This window comes from Falco naumanni, chromosome 6 (genome assembly GCF_017639655.2).
Source record: "Falco naumanni isolate bFalNau1 chromosome 6, bFalNau1.pat, whole genome shotgun sequence".
NCBI classification, from domain to species: Eukaryota; Metazoa; Chordata; class Aves; order Falconiformes; family Falconidae; genus Falco; species Falco naumanni.
Genome location: NC_054059.1, coordinates 17,942,040 through 17,963,772, shown reverse-complemented (window position 1 = coordinate 17,963,772; position 21,733 = coordinate 17,942,040). Strand labels below are relative to the sequence as shown.

The following is a 21,733-nucleotide window of genomic DNA, read 5'->3' as shown; positions in this document are numbered from 1 at the left end:
ACGGTTCACTTTCAAATAAGGTGAAAACGCTAATTTTGCCACCAAAAAGAATTTCTCACAAACTTTACAGAAGACACACAAATGCTGTAGAAAGTATTCTAGCTAACCCTGAATTTGATACTGTTTTGAATCCAGTTGCCTAAACATAGGCAGCTCCTGCCTTTTGACATTTCCTAGATACCCACCCAGTGTATAGAAGGTAGCGCACAAAAATGTTTGGGAGGCATTCATCCTTTTGAAGCAGCAGCATGGGCTAGACAAAATACCTTACAGCATAGGAATCCCATACCTCTTGAAGTATATTAGTTCAATATCTGTTGACTAATACGGAAATTTAGACATCCAGTGTCTCTGTACACATGTAAGCACTAAATGTAGGTGTCTTAAACCCCACCTATAATGTTTCATGAATGTTGTCCATCAGCACTCCTCCACAGCACTTTGTTTATATTGTCATTCATTATTTTACATCAGTGCAACTGAAATCAGGATTGTACAAAATCTCTCTCTCAATTTGTTGTGGGTGGGAACAGTACTGATAAATTTATAGTGCCTGAAAAATCTGTAAAGGCAAAGTGATAAGCAGAAAGATACTGAGATGCTTAGTTTTGTACCAGATGGCTGGGTATTTACAATAATCACAGATAAACTGTAACTTTGGAATTTAAGGAAAACAGCAATAATTTACAAATAATTCTAAGGGAAAATGTTGAACAGACTTCTTAGGCCAAATGACTTACATAAAGGACACAGACAAATTAGCTATACTGTCATTATCAGTGAATTAAGAGCCTTGCTGGAAAATGAATGTTAGTTTACCTGTAAGGAAAAAAAAAATGTGCAAGAAGGACTTATGACAAGCATTAATTCCAAAGAACTTTTAGATGCAATAGCAGAGTAAACCTCAGAAGTATATCTTCAATGCACTTGCATGCCTAAAGGACAAAAGTTCAGACAGCATTCATAGGTGTATCACATCAGACAAACATAAAATAAAAATAAAAGTAAATAAAAGTACATACTGATAAGGCAATGACAACTGCAGTGCATGCTTCCTCATTGAAAAACTTTTGGAGTGACTGAACAACATAAATGTCAAAAGCACGACAACAGGACTACTTCGGAAAGACAAGGGAGAAGTAAACAAGCTCAGTTTGGCTGAGAAATACGCAAGTATCAACAGTAATGGTCTAAAGATATTTAAGGACTGTAAACACTAAGTAAACAGAACTATTTAGAGTGATGTAGCTAACCATAATGGAATTCAACTGCAAAATAAGAATTTGACTTGGTGTTAAGAAAACCTCCTGACAGAGAGGTCTGCAGACCTCTTGTGGAAGTCTCTTGCAAGAATCTTTAGTACACCTAAAGCACAAACATCTAAAGCATTACAAGAGAAGTTTTCAAAACCTTTTCATAAAATATATTACATCTCATAGCTATTCAGACATGTATCCACACCAACACTCAAATTCGCAGTAATGCTATGACCTCCCTCACTGTCAGTATCAGTAACTAAAAACCTGCAAGGTAACAGAAATGTTAGAAAGTACTTGAGGTTTTTGAATTCAGTGGTTTAGTCTTTCTCTAAGAAGTTGTTTATCACCTAATGTTTTTGCCTCAGGTCCTTCTTCCTCCTTTTCTTAAGATGCTTTTTTTCCCATCCCACTCCCACCTAACCTTCTCTAACACCTCACTATGCATGTACTCATCTCCCCCCTGCTTTTCTTTTTCCTGTCCCTTTGGACATGTCCTCTCCAGCAGGTTTGTGTATAGCCTGTGCCTTACACCTTTCTCTGGAACTTTCTTGAGCAGTGGTAACTCCAGAGCTAGAACAAGTGTAATCTCCTCTCTCCTCCCTCTGTTAAATAGCAAGGCCCTGCAGAAGGACTTTTCATAACATCTGTTTCTGCAGGCTACCAAACTGTCTGCAGTGAAGCCCCTGTGTCTACACATACCAAAACATGAAAATGAAGGGCAGATACAGCATTAGATCACAAAGGTAACTAAATGCAGCTTTTACCCTCCAACATAGACTTGGGGATGACCCCTGATCAAAGATTTGTAATCACATGAGCATTATTATGGGAGAAGTACAGAAAAGAGGTTTTGTTGCCTGGTCTGTTGCCTTTTTTTGCTTTGTTTTGTTTGGCTTGTTTAAGCCTTTCTCCATTTTTTTAACACTTCCTTCCACTGGCTACTCCATCATCTTCCAAGGCTTTCATAGCTCAGAGCCCCTAACTATATATTTTAACAGAGCATGATGTTCTGGGCTCAAATACCATAGAGGGGAAAAAAAAATATCCATCAAGATTATTAAATACAAGGTCATGAATCCAGCTTTAAAAGTTCCAGAACCTCAGACTTCTGGGATACAGGATGATGTACCAAGGGAGTACAACTTCCTGCTTTCTGGTTAGATGGTCGTCCTTATCATCTGCCCTTAGCCACTGCTGAAGATAGTCATATGGTCTTCTGTCTAAAATGTTCAGCTGTATTCAACACAAGTCAGCATCAGGCATCGCCCTGACATCAAAGTAGGAGGTCTCACTGAAGCTATTACATGACTCCATTAGTCAGAACGGAGCAAACATACTTCCTCTAAGAATAACAAGGTCACAGTGTTTTTTTCTGGAATTGAGAGCAGCATTTTACAGCTGAATTATGAACTATGTCTCTGAAAGTTTCCTGAGAAAATTATCTGCAAAGTTCATATGAACTTAAGCCCCCAGGCAAACCATCCGATAGCACAGGTAATCCTATGTATACATGAAACTATTATCCATTTTTATTCCAAAAGTACTGTTGAAATAGCTGGCCATTGCCATTATAAGAAGTTCATCATAAAAGATTCGGCCTTAAGTCGGTCACAAATTATTATTATACTCTAGGTAATATTACAGCTGTAATAACGTTCTGTAGGGTGTTTTTTTTTTAAGTAAATATTGGAATGATCAGAAATTACTTATTATGTGAGGTTTTTGACACCTTATGAACTCTGTATCTGGGTATATCAGTAAAGACAGTCCCATCAGATTATTTTTAAACTGCTTATTTCTTGTGGACACTGTAAAGACAAGGCAAATGGTTCCAAACTTCCATGAATGAAACTAGATGGAATACTGGAAAATTGTCCAAATTTTCCAGCTGTGTGGTTCAAGGTTCAAAATTGACAAATAATTGTATTTTTAAATTTCTTTCAGCAGACCAATAACTTAACACCTCTGTTAGCCACAAGTGATCACTACACGGAGTCCGTTCATTTATTTTTCCTCTGAATTTGAGTTTTTCCCCAGTATGTGTAAAATGTCCTCTGGAATAAAAAATGGCTTTGTGATTGCACAGTCAGGCCAATGAGCATTCTCAGGGCCAGGAACCACTCCAGCTGCTTCGTTCTGATGACTAATGCCCAATAAAATGAGTTCCAGTTGAGATTCAAATACTATTTTTACCCTTGTACTTATTTACCAGTGCTATTTCTCCTGACAAGACAATTAAATCATTTCAGGTCCCAAATGACATTTTTTATTGAAAAAAATGTTGGGGTTTTTAATTTTTCTTTATTATTATGCTTCTTTTGTGCTTTTCTTCAGTTACTTCACTTGCTTCTTTCTGTATGTAGCAGAGTATGGAAAATAAACAGAGGTGTCAATTAAAGGGAAAAAACAAAGAACCTATAAAGAAAGCTGTTTTTAAAAAAAAACAACAAAGGAATGATTGAGTCATGTTTATATTCCCTTCCCCAAATATTACAGCAAACAATTTTACTGGGCAACACCAGATTAACAATTATTTTTGAGTAATACTGAAGATATTCATGGGAATTGTTTTGAATTTTTCTGCAATAAAAATAACTTTGCGTATTACAACAGTCCAGCTAGCCCACAACTAATAAACTAAACTTTCTTCAATGTTTTACTTTAAAAATCAGTTACACATATTAATATAAATGCATGCCTAAAACCTTTCTCAGAGGAAGAAACATTTTGTTGATCAGTTGTACTGTTCAAAGAAAATGAATACCAGATAGGCAAATTGGAATAACTTTAGAGAAGAACATAAAAATGTGTTTGGGAACAGAAAAGACTGACTTTCCAGGAAAAGCTTTTCATGCAAAATCCATTTGATTAAACACTGACTGCACAACTACCTGTAAGCCTATTGTGCTGCTTGAATTAAGAGCTTGCTTTTCAGAGTTCCCCACGGTATACAGCTAAAAGATTCATATGAGCAAAGTTATCTCAAATAAGGAAAACCACTGACAGCACAGAAAATATGCAAGTTTTGTTAGCAAATAAATAAATAAAATGAAAAGAAAAAGACAGAGACAGGAATCTGTTTCATGCATAGTGTATGTAAAGGGTCTCCCATTTTTCGTGGCTAAAAGCTAGCCTGGAAAGCACTCAATAATCCACTGTAAGGAACAATAATGTACTGGCCAGAGCTGCAGATGATCTAATAGGTTTGCAATTATATCCTTACAAAGAACAAGTGCAAAAAGCTACAGCTGATATTTAAAAAAAATTAGTCAGTTAATAAAGCTATAGGATTTAACTGTAAGCACTTCCAATAACACATGAACTTCAATTCAGCAAAATGGTAAAATTTCTCCTTTAGCAAGGCTTTTCGATTCTCTTTGGATTGTCTGAGATACTTTTATTAATCTTTTTTGTGTTCAGACAATGCCTATCTACTATCTATGTATGTTATGACTCACTCTCAGGAAAAAACTGTTGCAGAAACAAAGTCTCAGGAACGAAGTTGCAGAAAGACTACAGTACCAATTTATTTTTCCTTCATGATTCACACTGTTACAAATTTCAGTACTGGAAAGATACATAACACTGAAGTAGAAATCTGTTAATAAAAGTATGAAAAAGTCATAACAAATTGTTTCTAAAACAATACTGTTGAAATTGACTGGACACTTTAGAAATAGTGTCTTAATCTATTTTCTAAAAGAGAGAATGGAAACTGACAGTTCCCTACCAATTTCCAGTCCATTCTGGCTTCTCTAAAGCTTACACAATATCACTTTATTTTTCAAAATATCAGTTATCTGGATTAAAGACAGCTCTGCTATGTTTATCCATACTGCAAGTCTACTTCTAGCAATTGGCATGGTCAAACTGTGATGGACAACTCCGGGTTGAGACAGTTTGTGTACCTTTGTATAGAACGGGCCTGCCCTTCAGAAGCTTAAGCACCATCAAAAATTAACTGAAAACTTATTCTGACTCGATCACACTTCCCTAGCTCAGAATCCACCTATTCCTATTTTAAAACTCGTATTTCCACCATTGTCTGGAACCAAAATCTATTTTATAGCACTGAATTTCCATTCAGATTGTTTTCTCTATTACTACTTCAAAAAAACTCCAAAGATAATAGCTATCAAGAACTGCTTAAGACAAAAGCAAAAGGATAATTTTTTTTCTTATATCACAAAAGAAATGAGGATCTTTGCTTTTGGAACTAATGAAAAATTCCTGTACTCAGTGCTCTGCTGGGTCATCAGGGCTACCACGGCCAGGTCTTAATATCCCAAGTCCCACATTTTAAAGCTGCCATTTTCAATTGTTAGAAACAATTGCTTTTCTTGTTTTCAGTGCCAATTTTTCTTCTATCAAAGTAAATCTGCTTCCAAAAGGAATCACCACAGTTGATGCACACAAATGAATCATATGCTATCCCTACGAAAAGGCCAACGCACAACTAAGCAACATTTTGTAATGTGTGTAGCACAGAGCTTTCTCTTCGTAACTGGTAGTATTTATTACTGTTACAACATACGAACTTCCAAGTAAGTATCAATCTCACTGTTTCCATCTTTAGCTGACATAGAAATGAAATGTATTACTAGTATCAAAAATGATTAACAAAAATTGAACATTAGGTGTTTTTATAAAGCTATCCTTAGTAGGATGCGCCTCTTCAGTAGGAGTAAGATTCTAGAGGTACTAAATTTAATAAGCAAGAGTAGATTTGGGAAAGACCTTTGATAAGTCACAATATCCTCATGAATCTTTCCATAGGACAGTAGATTACTAAAAAGGTGAAATTGAAAGGTCCAGTCCAGCCCTTCTCTTAAGTCTCTCTAGTTTGTCAAGTGTGGAACAAAGTGGTCCAAAATAACTTAATATCCTTCTAAGTCTTAACCAAACCCATATATTATTAGCTCCCCAGTCCATAATCCAATGTTTCTTTCATAAACCATTTTGTCTTCTCTGCACTCATCCACCTGTATTTTCAAAAGTTTTGGGACACGTTCTTATATTTTTATTCTCAATAGTATTTGGGACTCCTCCCTAATTGTATTTCCTGTGATTTCAAGACGTGATGCTTACCTCCTCTTCTGCTTCACCACGGAGACTTCAAAATAACACTACAACCTAGGTACTCAACCATAAAACTCAGTCCTCACAATAAGAATGAAAAACTACAATGAATTAATTTCCAGTATGTGCATGCACTTTATTTTCCTGCTTTTGGTATCCAAGCAGAGAAATAATCTTCTTTTCAGAAGCAGATTATTTGTAATGCTCCCAGCTGCCTTTTACCTTTTTTTTTTTTTTTTTTCTTATTTTATTTTTAAATATAAATAAAACAGCTTCTAGTGAATAGTAAGAAACATCAGAGGCCACGTTCTTAGAAAGGAAACATGGGTGGTCGAGTCTCCCAGCTTTTGGCCTGCTCTCTCTTAACACAAGAGGCACAGGACCACCACCACTTTGGTGATACAGAGACTGCAGGCTGTTAACAAAACCTTGCTCAACAGATAAGCTTGGCCGTCAATATCTTAGAAGCTTCTAATTACATTCAAATTTGTAATATATTTTTTCAATGAAACCTTAAACTATTTTTATATATTTATTTGCTTTCATTACAATAAAAAATGTTAACCATGAAGGCCACACAAGCCATTGCCAAACCCGTCATTTTTATTTTAGGGATGTATATTATTAATATACTTTCTTTCAGTCTTTACCATCCATACTAATGGAATGCCAGATTAAAAAGTAAAATGTAGAGTAAGAGAAAAATGCAGGTATTTTTTATGATGTAATGATTAGGACTGCACAATATTTGTATATTTAACATTCTATACATATATCTACTTGTATATCTGTGTATATGTATATGTATTTTCTAGAACTATATATGCATATCTCTTATTTGGTGGACTACTTGAGGCATCCTAAAAAGAAATTAAATTAACTAAACTTAAACATGAGAAGCAATCCCTAAAACAAAATAGACAGAATTTTAGCTCCCTAAAGAGCTTTCTAATGCAAAAAGTTCTTAAGCAGTAAAGACTGAAGGTCAGAAGGTGGTAACTGATGCAAACTGATGCAAAGACCAACAGGAGCAGTCATAGCCTGCTTATTATTATTATATACATATAATAGTGCCTAACTCATGCTATCATATATACAATATTTTAGCTTGAAACAAAAATACTATGATTAACATATATGAACATTCAGATAGCACTTAAGTGACATTCACATTTTCAAAGAATGGAGACAAAATCATCTAAATTTGAAAATCTGATCTCAGTAGTATGTGTTTTTTCTCCTGTTAGTTTTGCATTTACAATATATGACTAAGTTTTCAGTACTCACAGGCTTACCATCTGGACCAGGCTGACCAGGATAACCATGATTCCCAGGCTGCCCAGGGTCACCCTATAGAGAAGCAACATGTTAACACACAAAAGATATGAAAGAGCATTTTAATATTAGCACAGAGCAACCTTAAGCCTAAATACATTCCGTGAAACAGTGGCTGCAAGCCCAGATACCTGCTATTGAGGAATAATTCCTATAGCAAAAAAGAAATTATCTTGTAACTCCCTCCCCAGGAAAATTCTCCCCAACTTCTTGTGCAGAACTTGGAGAAGTGAGCCCACACTCAGTTACAGCACAATTTTAACCCGTCATCTCAAAAGCTTTCAAGCTTTTCAATACCTTAATCACAGAAAAAAAACCCCAAACCCAAAACAAACCTTTCTTTTCATCAAATAGATGAATAAAAACCTTTATGAAAACCTTCTTAACCTAGTAGTACTACTCTGAAGAAAACTCTCACCTGCTTTGGCTGAGTCTCCGTCTTAAAACAAAAGCACCAAAAAGGCAGGAGCCAGGATTAAAGCCTACTAAATACTAAACTCCTCTCCACACACTTACTGCTGTTTAAAGAAGATATTATTTTAGATTTCTTCTTATAAGGCCTTTGCAATTATTCTGACAATTTCTGTTACAACCATAACATTGAAGGGAAAATTGGTTCCCTGGGCTTCATGTTTATGGTAAGAAAGCAGGAAATTAACTTCCTAATCAATATATCCTTACTACTGGATTTGATTTGAGCCCAGCAAAATCCTGTAAGACTTGATCTATAAAATCGTTTTACTTTTACAAGACCTTTAAGCAGGTACCACTTTCCTCAGCCTGAACCATCAACAGACCTGTGGGTCAGTTACAACTGCAGAATTGTTAATAAACTGGGAGGACATTAGGAGGGAAATAGGAAACTAGCTTTCGATGCGACTTTAAAAAAACATCTTTTCATATATCAACCACAGAAATGTGATGCTGAACTAAATGGGAAAAGATATAGGATAATATCTCTAGAAAAGCATAACAGTTATAATTTGCTAAATTCATAATAGTTTTATCCAGAATTATTATTGTCCAAATTAAGAAGTTCAGGTTTGAGATCTGAGTGAAAATAAATTTGTTTTCAAATATGCTATCTAAACTATGAAATTTTACACCTTTAACTTGAAAAGGCTAAAACATGTTACCTCTATTTTTAAATTGGTTTAATTTAATTTTATTGTACTCCATTAATATCATAAACACACAAATTACATTCAAATTTATATGGTTCCAAAGCCCAATATTCAAAAATTAAGAAATACCATAACTAAGATAACCTATACAATCTTAACTTGGCTTCCTTTTCACTCTTTCTGCAATTTTTTGTGTTAGGCATCATCTTGTTACCTGTATTATTCAATTACCCCCAAACAAATATTATACTGCAATATAATGGAAAGACTGCACATGAAGCCAGGATCTAAATAAAATCCTGTAAGTCACCCTAATTCTGACATTTCATACTCTTTCATACTTTACAGGATATGGCTTTCCATTTTTACAAATTATAAATACTTTCTTCTCTTTTTTTTTTTTCCTAATATGCTAAAGAGAAAAAAAAAAAAAAAGACCAGAAAAATTCTATTACATGAAATAATAATGATCTCCTACTTGTGGATTCCAATTCCCTGATTAGAAACCTTTACCATAGTAGCAAAAATGCCCTTTGACTTGAGGTAGCTGCAGCAGGCTGTTAACCCCTTATATGATGACAGTAGAGTTTTTTTAATCATCTGCTTAATGAAAGACAAAAGGTTTGGGCTTTTCTTGTCTACCCTTATAAGGCAAGCTAGTAACTAGAAGCACTGCTCAGCACAATTACTGAGAAAGGTACTACAGCAAAACATTAGGGATTTGAGTTTGCCATATTTAGACATCTGAGACTCAAGTCTGCTTCTCATATTAATCTTTCACCAACACTGGGTGGAGGCCATCGGAACAGCTAAGGTGGAACTCTCCCCGTAAGCACCTTGTCCATTCTTTAACAAAAAAAAAAAAAATATTTCTCCATTAAAAGATTTCCATTATCAAAGCAATTCACTCTCAAAAAATTAACAGTGCGAGATCATTTGCTGAAGAGTAGCAAGGAAACATAGTTTTATATCCATGAGCATTTTTCTCAAAAAAATAAAAGCTATTTTCGTGTCATTAGGAGTTGTGGCACCAAAATCTGGCCTTGAAGATCCTATCACTGTATTAATGCATCAGAAACCAGAACTAGGAAAACTTGTCTCCTACTTTTTTAATCTGCTTGACTATGACTGGACAACATAAGATCTGCAAAAAAAAGAAAAATGAAAAAAGGAAGTCGTATACACTCAATAAGACAGAATGGAAACTTACTTTGGGGCCTGGAGGTCCTTGCTTTCCTGGTGGGCAAATGCAGGGGGCAGGTGTTGAGCCAACATCACTAGGACCATTCATGCACTACCAAGAGTAAAACCAGCCATCAATGCACATGCCAAAAGCATTCAACAAACATCTCATAGCGTTATATGAATCGGATTTTCCTTAGATTGCATAGGTCCTGGCTTTCACTCTCTTGTTCAGCTGGAACTTCTGCTTACCTGAATATTGCCCTCCAGCTACTTTGCATGCATGAGTTCATCATTTTACCCAGAAGAAAAATAAATAAAAAATTAAATACCAATACTGGGCTGATACATGAAACTATTTGCTTTTCCACAAATATTTTGTCATATAGCTTGATAATTTAAAATAATTTTAATATAATTTTAAATAATTTCAAATCTGGCAATATGAAAAACTCTTCTTAAAAACTAACTGATATTCACTATTTGAAGTGTGATCAATTATCAAATATAACTATTTAATTGAAGTTTGTGAAAAGAATTTAATAAATATTATGTTTAGTATAATAACCACAACTCATGGGCATGCTATCACGTGTAGCAAGCCTGAAAAGAACATAAAGCCCAAGCCTCCTACCTCCTGGGCATGTGTCCCAACTACGAAGCTACTTGAGGAAAGATGGGGCATGGCTGCTACCACCGACTCCTACAAGTCACTAGTCCTGACCCCCAGGGTGCCCATCCTGGAAAACCATCAGGTGTCATCTTCCAACCTGTGCTCTCTATACAAAGAGCTGTAAATACTAAATCTTGGCAGTCCACATCACCCTCTAGAGGTATTTGGGTTTTTTCAGAGGCATTTACTTCTCACCATTGAGAACATATGAAAACCCAGCAATGAAAAGCCCAAAACTTAAGAATCCAAGATACAAAAAAGCAGAATTTGTATTTATTATCTAAAACACTTTCTATAACATTTTATACATATTTCCTAAAATAATGCAGACTTTTTACAATGTTCTCCGAATGTAATTCTTTCTCAGGGTCAAATGACTGATCAAAACACAAATCCACATTTCCTTTGCAATGGTACCAAGTGGAGTTACAAGGATGGTTAGGGAAGCTATCGTATTAAGCCTTCAAACAAGCTCCTCCTTAGGGAGCTCCCATTAGCATGACGCAGGTAACAGGCACGTGACTGTGCATATCCCCATCCACTTTGCAACAGCAGCCAACCCTGCAAATAATAGTAATTGAATTGAAACGGGGGGGGGGGGGGGGGGGGGGGGGGGGGGGGGGCGGAATCAGACCTTTTATTCCAATAAATACGGGTTTTTCAGAAAATTGATTTTTAATTTGTCTATTGACTAGAGTTCAATTAATGGAAATCCAGCACTTTTACACTTAGCAAACCTCTGTCCACTTTTCAAAACAAAGTGTATACTCCCTAGAGTAATAAGAAATGTATATAAAGTCAAATACTACCTTAAACTGAGTTTGAGCAGTTTAGGATTGAGCCTACCTCTCCATTCTGAAACAAGATGAAACACAATTTAAGAATACAGCAATATTTGTAATAAGCAAAATCCATTCATTTGTAAATGTTTCACAAAAACCAATCATAAATTTAGGGCTGTAACTGTCAAGGAACTGTAATGAAAAACTTTTATTTTTTCTCAGACTTATGTGCAGCTGCTATCGATGAAGATGAATTTTTTGTTCATTTCTTTAAAGGTCTTTCAACAGCAGCTAGCAGTAGCAATTTTTAAAAGGCAATGACAAAACTAGAATTAATACTGAACAATCTAAATATTTACACACTAATGCTTAGATTTGTGTCAAACCTTTTGCCAGGAGTACTTCTCATAAAAAAAAATTTCTCTGCTTACTCATTCATGTCAGAGAATGTACCAAAATATTTCTAAAATCTCTGATCCCCGCCTGAATCCAGCATCTGGGAAAACATACAGCAGCACAGAGGGAAGGCTGGCTTTTCTCACTTTCCTGTATGACTGCATTAGACTCTGCTGTCAATTCACTTGAGTTTTCCAGTATCTGCAACACCACAGAACAATCTATCCCCAAATATTTCAGCATACTAACGGTGAAATTGTCTGTCTTAATGGTTTAGTAGCCGCCATTAGCTAAGCACCATGTACAAGTTTTCTAACACACAGAGTCACCACAGACTTTGTACACAGTCTGTGGAGAGAGGCAGCTTCCTCTGTATTGAATTTCCATCTTAGGCAACCTCTAGAGGAGGTTGTCCTTCTCTATGGATCATAGAGGGAGCTTAAAATTACCATGCAGATAATTATCTCAGGAAAGGGGACTAATTCAGGCTGTAATTAGTACATATAGCACCTGCTTAGTGCAGGAGCTCTGACACAACCACATTCTTGACACAATACAACCACAAATCACATATTCCTACTTGGAGATCATCCAACGTTTTTATTTTCTGACAGAGTCCAGAATCACATGTGTAACATCCAAATTTAATTTATAACAGCAAGTGAAACTAAACTAGCAAAAAGCAATCTTTTTGCTAGGACTTCTTGCCAAATTGCAGACAACACAAGATATGATGGACTTTTTAGTGCTTGCTTTCTTTAAGCAATTTTTTTTTCATTTGTTTACTTTTCATATCCTCCTTCCAATTTGTAAAAAGCAAAAAGGTACGTGCTGCAGTTAAATAGCCAAATACTACATTTACTTCAGGCTTTAAAGCTAACTTTAAAAAGGTGTTCCTGACCCCATTAGTTCTTGACACACACAGTTAGATTTCAGAACAGCTAACAATCCAGCCACCTACTCATTGCTTAAATGAAAGCTGTGAGTTCTGAAAAAGCCTAATAAGGGTGCTGTCTGTAATGAACACGTTGGCCCCAAATAAACAGCAGAAAAACAGACTAGCTGGGCCTCTGTGCAAGTCTGATAAAAAATATAATATCTGGATGTTGAAAATTCACAGGTTCTATTATCAAACTGGCAAAATGGTCCTAACACTAAAGCAAATCACAACATGAAGAATATGGCTTCACATAGTAAAGACACTGTTGTCTGATTATCTTTAGCTCAGTTTGTTTCAGACACCAAAGGAGGATATTTTGAAGGAAACTGTATGTATAAAACAATCTCTTGCTTATATTTTGAGATGGGAGCTGAATGCTTTTAAAATCTGGCTCCAGCTGTGTGTCATGAATTGTTTCCAAATCTGTTTGCATGTGATTTACATTTCATTGCATAATTAACTGTAAGTAAGAGGGCAAAGAGAGGGTCAAAGGATCCCCATAAGCTTCCTAAATCATAAAATCCTGAACGGGATTATATTTTTGTCTTATCCGTAATATACTTAATGAAAACTTAGCAACATTTCAGTTAACAGGGCATTTAACACAGACATCGATATAGCTATATCTGATAGGAAAAGGCAATTTTAAAATATAGGGTTATGAATAAAAATTCCAGAGATTAAATGACCTGACATGTAGCAAGAAGTGTATCAGATAAGTTAAAAAGTAATATTTAAAGTATTTTACACAATTGTAACCTAGTAGTTTCATTAAATTGTAACAGAAGATCCTGAGATTCTTCTAGACCGCTGTCAAATTTCCACCATCAAATATCTAAACTAAAGCCAACTTTCAAAATATGTTAGTGCAAAAGCAAGGCTGATAACAGACAAGTTCTTGTCACTTGATACTGTACAGATAACAAGCACTTGTTTGCACTAGCTGAATCAATGTACCATTAACTTATTTTAAGAGTTAAGTCAGCTTTAAACAGTCATTTGTAAAAAATGCCAAGTAGTCCTCAAAAGTTCATCTATCATACTCACAAATCCTGGGATCTCACAGACTGTTTCTCGATTATTTTGCTCCGGGTCACAGTAGATTCGCAGTTTTTGTATATCAAACTACAATTCAAAACATAAAATACTTTTTTTAGAGAAAGTGTTATTAGCCTGACATTGTTAATTTTAACTATACACTTCTTAAATTGCATCATCCACAAGTTCAAAAAAAAATGAACAAAACATTAAAAAGTGAGAGAAACTGGAAGCTCTGTGTGTCCACGATGGTTAACAACCAATTCTAGATGTAGAAATATTTTTAGTCAGGCTAATCATGATGATTAATATGTGCAACTAATTCAATTTAAAGAATCCAAGGTTTTCTTTTCTAAAATAAAAGAAATCACCACCCTTAATCCTTGACAACAAATCAAAACACGCACAGTACAAAGTACACTGGCTGCCATTATCATCGGGAAACAAGTTACAACCGCACAGGCAAAACCAACCTTTTCCTTTTTACCTTAACAGTCCTGCAAAGAAGTTTCTACACTGGCCTGTCGCTACTAGATGTAAGATTTGTAAGTTTTGGTGAAGCATTAGAAGGCATCCCCAACACTTGAAAGAATTTGGTTTAGAGTTTAGCTGTATAACATAAAGCTTTAAGAAGCAACCAATGAAAACACTGGCACCAGGTAAGCAAAAGTTTGTGCCATTCTGCTCTGTTGTGATACTCCAGAAAAATAAGACCACTGAAGTCAGTTTTTCTAGCATAAACTATCATGACTGCAAAGAGAAAAAAGGCCTGTAACACTTATTTGAAATCACAGACTATAAGTTGGACTAGTGGACTAGTTGGACTGTATATAGTCAATACCATGCCTAGTAATACAAGCTTTCAAATTCAAAATGTCTACAATCCACAACAATTATGTGTGTACAGAATTTATCATCACTATACTGGAAAGCACTTCAGTCAGCAAGATCCTAATTAATTCAAGAACACTTGCAAAATATCACCAGAAAACATCTGAATCAGAGCACAAAAAGATAATGAAAATTCACCAAAGAATCTCTGAAGAAGATTCTTGTATCATACTTTGTATCCAGCTCCAACTGATTTCTTTTAAGGATTTCACAATACCTTTTCACTGAAAGGCAGTATGCAATTTCATCAAAATATTTCTCTATAATCATAGTTTAAAGAGAAATGTCCTGGCAAAGTTTGACTCTTAGTGCTTTGCAGAATGCATCACCATCTGACTAAGTGGAGAAAGGCAACACTTTTCTTAGATTACAGAAATCATCTGGAAATATAAAATTGCAACCTGTGGCAGATTTTCTACTTTTGTTCTAGTCCACTATCAGAATAGGATCTTGTACAATCTGACATTCCTTAAATGTTTTAATCTCTATTTTAGACAACATGTCTTGCTACTAACATGGTTTAACTCAGAAACTGAATTACTGGGAACCTATAAATGTCCCATTTCTGCAGTGACTTAAGAGAAAAAACAAGGCACAACAACAATAAGCAAGCAACCCTCTAATGCTAGAATGCATAAAACTATAAAAATAGGATAATCCTGCACAGACAGAGAAAATGCATGAGACGATTACAATTCTGCAATCTCTACTTTCATTGCAGTAAGTGCTTGAAATACTATCAGAAATCTGTGGGAAACATTCAGTAGATTTTGCAAAGGGGCACTTCAGTAGACAGACCATGTTGCAACCAGAAATGCTGAGTCACACACACACACTGCCTCATCCAAGTTTCCATGTACACTTTTAGAATACGGTAATAGAACTGAAGCCTGGCTATAAATAGAATTCAGGAGTAACTGAGTAAAGACAACTGAAGAGAGTTAGCAAAGATGATGCAAAACACATTAATGTATTTTAGTAGGAGCAGTAAGAATCGTGAAATTAGAGTACAAAAAAAGCATAGCTTTCAAAATAACTAAAAATAATGTCTACTTATGTCATTCAGTATTTCTTAGTATTGTTGCCATTACTATCAGTTTAATTAGTAATGTCATTACCGCATTGCTATAAAGATAAGGAAATAATCTATTCAGCCAACATCTGGAACAGTCAACATAATAGTCTTCACCACTGGTCTACTCAGCCTTTACCTATACAGCCTGAGTTATAACCAGCTTTTTGGTGTCTGCAAAGAGCTGAATGCAGGACTTTAACATTCCTCAGAACAGAGGAGAACCTTGGCACAGGGTTCTCAAGTGGGGGGGGTCCAGCACAGAAGAATCAAACTGTGGCAGTCTTGACTATGAAATATTTGCAGTACAACAGAAACAGAGTTGATACACCTTGCACTTTTCATGACAGCTAGTGATTAGAAAGAAACATTTTGTTCTGTCCCTCTTTTACCCCCATAACCGATACACAGATGGAAGGAAAGGAAATCATATGCAAGTGTCCAGCACGTAGGAAAACCCCTGCTTTGAGACAGTTTCCCAGATTTGGGTGACCACATTGCATCAGATTTGTGTTTCAGCAAAAATGAATGCCCCTTGAAATCAGTGACACCAATTAAGCATCCATCACACAGGATATATCAGTTGTTCTCTGTCCTCCTGAATAATTATGTTCCCTCTTAATTATTACAAAACTTTACACATATTAAAAATTAAAAACCTACAAATATTAAATGTTAGGGTAGTGTAAATTAGAAGATTAAGTTCAAGAAAACAGAAAGCACCAATGCAATGTTATCCTGCAGTATTAGCATATGCTTACCTGTACAGTTTCCTCCTTTCCAGAATACTTTCCTATTTGGGTTAGGCCACTGATATAAATACCTAAAACAGGATGTAATGGCTTCGTTTCAATTTCTTGGTCATCTATATACAAAGTTACAAAGTCTTCAGTTACTAAGAGACGAATTTGATGCCAGCCTTCATCAAACAATGTCTAAGAAAATGGAAGAAAATATAATTGTTTAAAATAAATTGTCTTCAATTTAAATAACAATAAGACTAATTTCAACATTTAAACTGCTGTTAATGGCTGAGATGATCCAGGTCCCAGATTCTGTCATACAGAAAATTGTGAACTGTATAGGTAAAAAAGTATTTGCCAAGCAATATTAGAATTAAGAACATGGTATCTGGTAATAATTAATGCCTATTTCAGAATTATTTCATAACTCACACAGATTTTTTTCAGTCTATGATCTGCAACATGCTCAAACCTGTATTTGTTGAAAACATGAAGCCAGAGGCCTTTTTTTTAGCAGTGGTATGTCTCAAACACTTCAGATATTAAATCAAGGTGAAAAGAAATAGATACTTGAAAAGTCCTTCTACTTACTCTCTTACAAAAAAAAATATCTTAAAGACAACATGATACTGGCAGAAATAGTCACACTATTGCAATGAATAAACCAAATATTACATTCATCATCTCACAAAACCTCAGGTTTCTAAAGCTTAAGATTTAGTTTCAACAAATGGCATAGTTCTACTAGTAATAGAAAACGAGAGATACCTTTAAAGAAGTATTGATCTCACCTACCTTAGAAATTAAATTCAACATGGGAAGAAATACCTTCTTCTTGAGCCTACCCATTAATTTCAAAAACAATTCAGCTCTTTAGCCTAGACTAGACTAGATGCTTATCTTTTATACAGCTAAATCCTATACTAAATTAAATCATTAAGGTTAATTAAATGAAAAAGTTAATTAAAAGCAGTAGCATTTATAGTGTGTTTAGAGACATACAGATCTAAAAAGGCCATAAACCCTTGTAGTCCATAATAGCAATACAAGCATGAGAAACACAAAAGTAAAAAAAGCAAAAGTCTTCTTTTCAAAGTGAAGTTCATGGATATCTGGGACTGCAGGAATAAGACTGATTTGCCACTATAGCTACCAGAAACAATTAAATACAAATTTTCAGATTTACTTGAAACTGAATTTGCTAGCTGCCTTTTAAAAAAGAAAAAAAATATTATTTCACCTACAAATAAATATAAAAGTGCAGAGGAAATTTGGAAAGAAAAAAGAAAAATTCTTTATCCAATAACAGAAGAATGAAAAACCTCTTTCTAGCAAAAGCTTAGTAGTTAAGACCTTCTTTCAGATAGGAGTCCTTCCTTCTCTGAGGATTTATATTTCAAATACCTTCAGCCTGATTTGGAGTAAGGTTTTGAATGCAGGCCACCACTTCCCAGAAAAGTTGAACCCACTTGGCCATTAAGTGCTCCAGCAATAAATCCTTCCCACTCTTTGTCTGCTGAAGCATCCCTCTTTGTTCACTTAAATAATACTGCAGTAGGTATGGGAATCTCTGGGCTGCATACTCCTATACTGCCCCAACTGCAAAAGTAGAGGCATTCAGCCTCCTTCCATCTGTCTCGCCTGCAACCGAGACAATCTCTCTTAGAAGAGCTGAATACTTCACTGGAAATTACTGAAGAAAGATTGAAAGGAAACCTTCAGGTTACACTAGAAGAAAATAAAAACGGTTTGCACAAAGAGGGGAATGCCTTCAATGAGAAAAATAAGTAGCTGAAAGGAATTTTTATTCAACAGAGAACTAGACAAATCCAAACTGAACTCTCAATTTCTAAGGTGCTATTTACTGTTCTGGAGAAGAAAGTAACTTCTTTCATTATGTATTTTCAAGGAATTTAGACACTTAACAAAAACTCTCTCTAAAAATGAACTGTTTTCATTCAAATTTTCCAGTCTCCATATCAAAGGCAGAAAATACTTTCCAGCACATATTAAGTCAAGATCTGTGTGAAAAAATGCCTCTGTGATCTTCACAATTACCTGCCAGAAACTACTGAGTAGAAAGCACCTGCAAAGCATTTACAGCAATGATCACTGTGGCCCTCTGGAAACATGGGTAAAGTACCCCCCCCCATCTATTTTTAAATGCCTAAGTGGGCAAAAATAAGATCATGAATTCTTAAAAAAACACAAAGGACAAAGGAATAATGTGTACTTAAATGAGTATTCCGGCGTGATGATGACTTATTCCTTACCTTTACACGAGGTACAGCAAAAGTAATAACTTGTGTGCCATTTATTAAACTTGTTGTAGTGAATGATAATGTTTTCTCTTCTCCATTAATAGTGACTGCTATCTGTGGTCTCTTATCCAGACTTAGAATTCTCCACAAATCCCATGTCTTTTTTACTTTAAATCTTTGAGTGGAAACAAACACATAGGATGGAGGCAGACCTTCTGGAAACACATTCCTAAATAAGGGGAAAGAGGGGAAAATAAGGACTGTACTTGAAAATTCATAAATAGTACAAATCTTAAAATCTTAATATAAATCTTAAATAAGTCTCTCTCACTTTAAGCAAACAAAACAATCTTACTAAACTTACAAGTGTATTTATAAATTTAAATACCTTGTCAATTCTGACAGGTCAACACGTGAGGTTACTTCATAAGCTTTTGCATTGGTGGTTGGTATTTGAATTCTCTTTTTGACCTTTTTCTTCACACCTAATCCTACAAGAATGTCAAATCCTTTCTCATCTCGAGCTGCCACTGGAATTCTTGTCGGACAAACAGATTCTGCAAAGTAATAAATGCAAGCATAGTTCAAAATATGACTTAAAACTTTCAAAAAGTAACTTCTCACCTTCCTAATTTTTTGAAGCTGCCTTTCAAGAAATAATAGAATTGAGAACAGGCAGCTAAGTATAACAAGAGAAGTGACACGCAGAATCCTCAGACATGAAGCAAGAATACGGAGATGTATTTTACTGCAATTACATTCACAAACTATTTTGAATTGTCACTAACTGTAGTTAAAAGGTATTACAATATCTGAATAATAAAATATTTAATTTAATTTCTAAAATGATATGGTTTTGAAATGCTACAAAATTATAGAAGTTAATTTCCAAAGTGCCTTAACAATTTGGATTAATCCAGCATCCCTCCCAACTAGAAAATCGGGTTGAAAATGGACAAAGTAGAATTATCTACAATTTTTTCATCTTCTTTTGCTCAAAATGGACTCCGATCTATTTTGTGTTACACTGAAATCTGTTTGAACCTATTCTCACTGGACAAATATTGTGTGATATATTTTCTGTGGAAACTAAAGTTAGCTGAATGCTATCTCTGTTTAATGCTCTTTACACAAAACCAATACTAGGCAGTGGACCTAAATTGTCTCAAAAAAAAAAAAAAAAAAAAGAAAAGAAAAAGAGATAGTAGAGTGAAATTTAATGCTAAAGCCAACATTGTAGTAGAGTAATAAATCAATGAAAAGAGAGCAAACAATTTTTTAGTTATTAAAATTATGGTAAACTATTTACAATAAATATATTTTCATCATTCATTTCCCATTGTTTCTTCAGAAAAGCATCAGTTCATAGAAAAGGAAGAGGTTAGCAATACCTTCCAAAGAAGGGATGGAGAGTTTTGGGTTGGAAAACTCGTGTTTCAGTGCCAGGGAATTACCAGTTCAAACATATAGACTGGCTTCTCTTTATAATATGAGCAATGAGCAATGCTGCACAGCTGCTCTTTCTAACTAACCCAAGGGGTCAGAAGCTACCCTGTTCTGGTGAGGGAGGCAGGATATAAAAACTCTAAGAAAATTCAGTTAAGTGCATGCACAAACTGTCTATGGTGGAAAAGGGCAATGCATCCTAAAGGGACATGCCACAGGTACTTGGAGCAGCAGCAAGAAGAAACATACATTCCCCTTAGTTTTCTTTTCCTCGCCACAGCAAAATGTCACCTGACTCCCAAATTTAAAATGTATTAAAAGTTATCCATCTGGTTCTACAAGAAAGAATTGCAAAAACTCTCTGTGTACATTTTGGAAACAAAAATGTCTACCTTCTGAATGCTCACCCCAAAAAAAAACCAAAAAAGGAAATATAAAGTCCAACACAGCTTTCCTTCTCATTCATCTCAAAACACAGATGAAGAATTTAAGTCAACATACTTATGATATTAAGTAAGAGTAATATTTTTTTTTCAGGTTTCTTCATTCTTCACTGTTTTTTTATCATGGAAACATTTCTAAACTCATTTATTTCAAGGCTGAATAATGGTCATAATGCCATTAATACAGATTACAAGTAGTCATATACACTGACAAGAAAATGAATGCAAGAATCTCTGACCAGTGACAGTATTAGAAATTCGGTGTAAAATCAAAAGAAATAGTATTACTTTATGTGAGAGGGCCATTATTCTGGATCAATGCCAAAGTAACCATGCCAAACCAATATAATACAAATTAAGCATGCATAAAATTATGTATTAAGAAAATATTTTTTATTTCCAATGGCACATCACAGAATTGCATAAAGACATTCCCAGTAAGGTAGTTCTTTTTTGGGCCTTCTGGATCATCTTCTTGCAGGACTATTTTGATAACTAACTAAGCCATTATACAGGATGCAGAAGTCAGTGGCAAAATTAAGAACTGTCTTCCATGGGAAATGGCGTTGTGTTTCCAGCCCATAGTACCAGTCACAGAAACTCTCTCGCCCTCTAGCCCATACCGAAAACTCGTTCCCTTTCAGTTTTTTAATATAGTTTTCAGATGGGCTTTTTTTTCTGTCCTGAAGCATGAAATAGCTTTTTGATTTTAAATGTCATTATCTAGCACAAAGGAACTTTTCTCAGCATCCTCCAGACATACTTTGAGGTCTGCGTTGAGTATTGTTTTTAAATGCATTCCTGACACACAATCTTCTCTGTATTTTTGCTAGAGAAAACGAATACTACAGGAACGTTCAGCTTCCAGAATAAATATTAAATATTCCTTAAATATTTGCAGATTCTTTTAGACACACTGTTCTTTCTGGATGACAGGCTCAGCAGGTTTTTTCACCTTGCCATACTCTGAAACAAACACTAGAGTTGCCAAACGGCACATGAGAGCCCTCCATCTGCAAGGCTGTAATAGCACTACTTGCTACACGAACCACCAAACCTCCGCCTACTT

The 21,733-nt window shown here is 35.1% G+C and overlaps 1 protein-coding gene across 1 annotated transcript in view; it reads right to left on the bottom strand.

Annotated features, from left to right (window-relative positions):
- Window positions 1-21,733, bottom strand: part of COL21A1 (collagen type XXI alpha 1 chain) — a 113,924-nt gene that overhangs the window by 58,104 nt on the left and 34,087 nt on the right. Inside the window, exons 4-10 of the mRNA XM_040599398.1 lie at window positions 19,164-19,332; window positions 18,788-19,004; window positions 16,533-16,706; window positions 13,818-13,895; window positions 11,499-11,507; window positions 10,008-10,091; window positions 7,626-7,688 (exon numbers count right to left, since the gene is read on the bottom strand). Of these exons, the coding sequence (XP_040455332.1) occupies window positions 7,626-7,688; window positions 10,008-10,091; window positions 11,499-11,507; window positions 13,818-13,895; window positions 16,533-16,706; window positions 18,788-19,004; window positions 19,164-19,332 (794 nt within the window). The remainder of the gene's footprint in view (window positions 1-7,625; window positions 7,689-10,007; window positions 10,092-11,498; window positions 11,508-13,817; window positions 13,896-16,532; window positions 16,707-18,787; window positions 19,005-19,163; window positions 19,333-21,733) is intronic.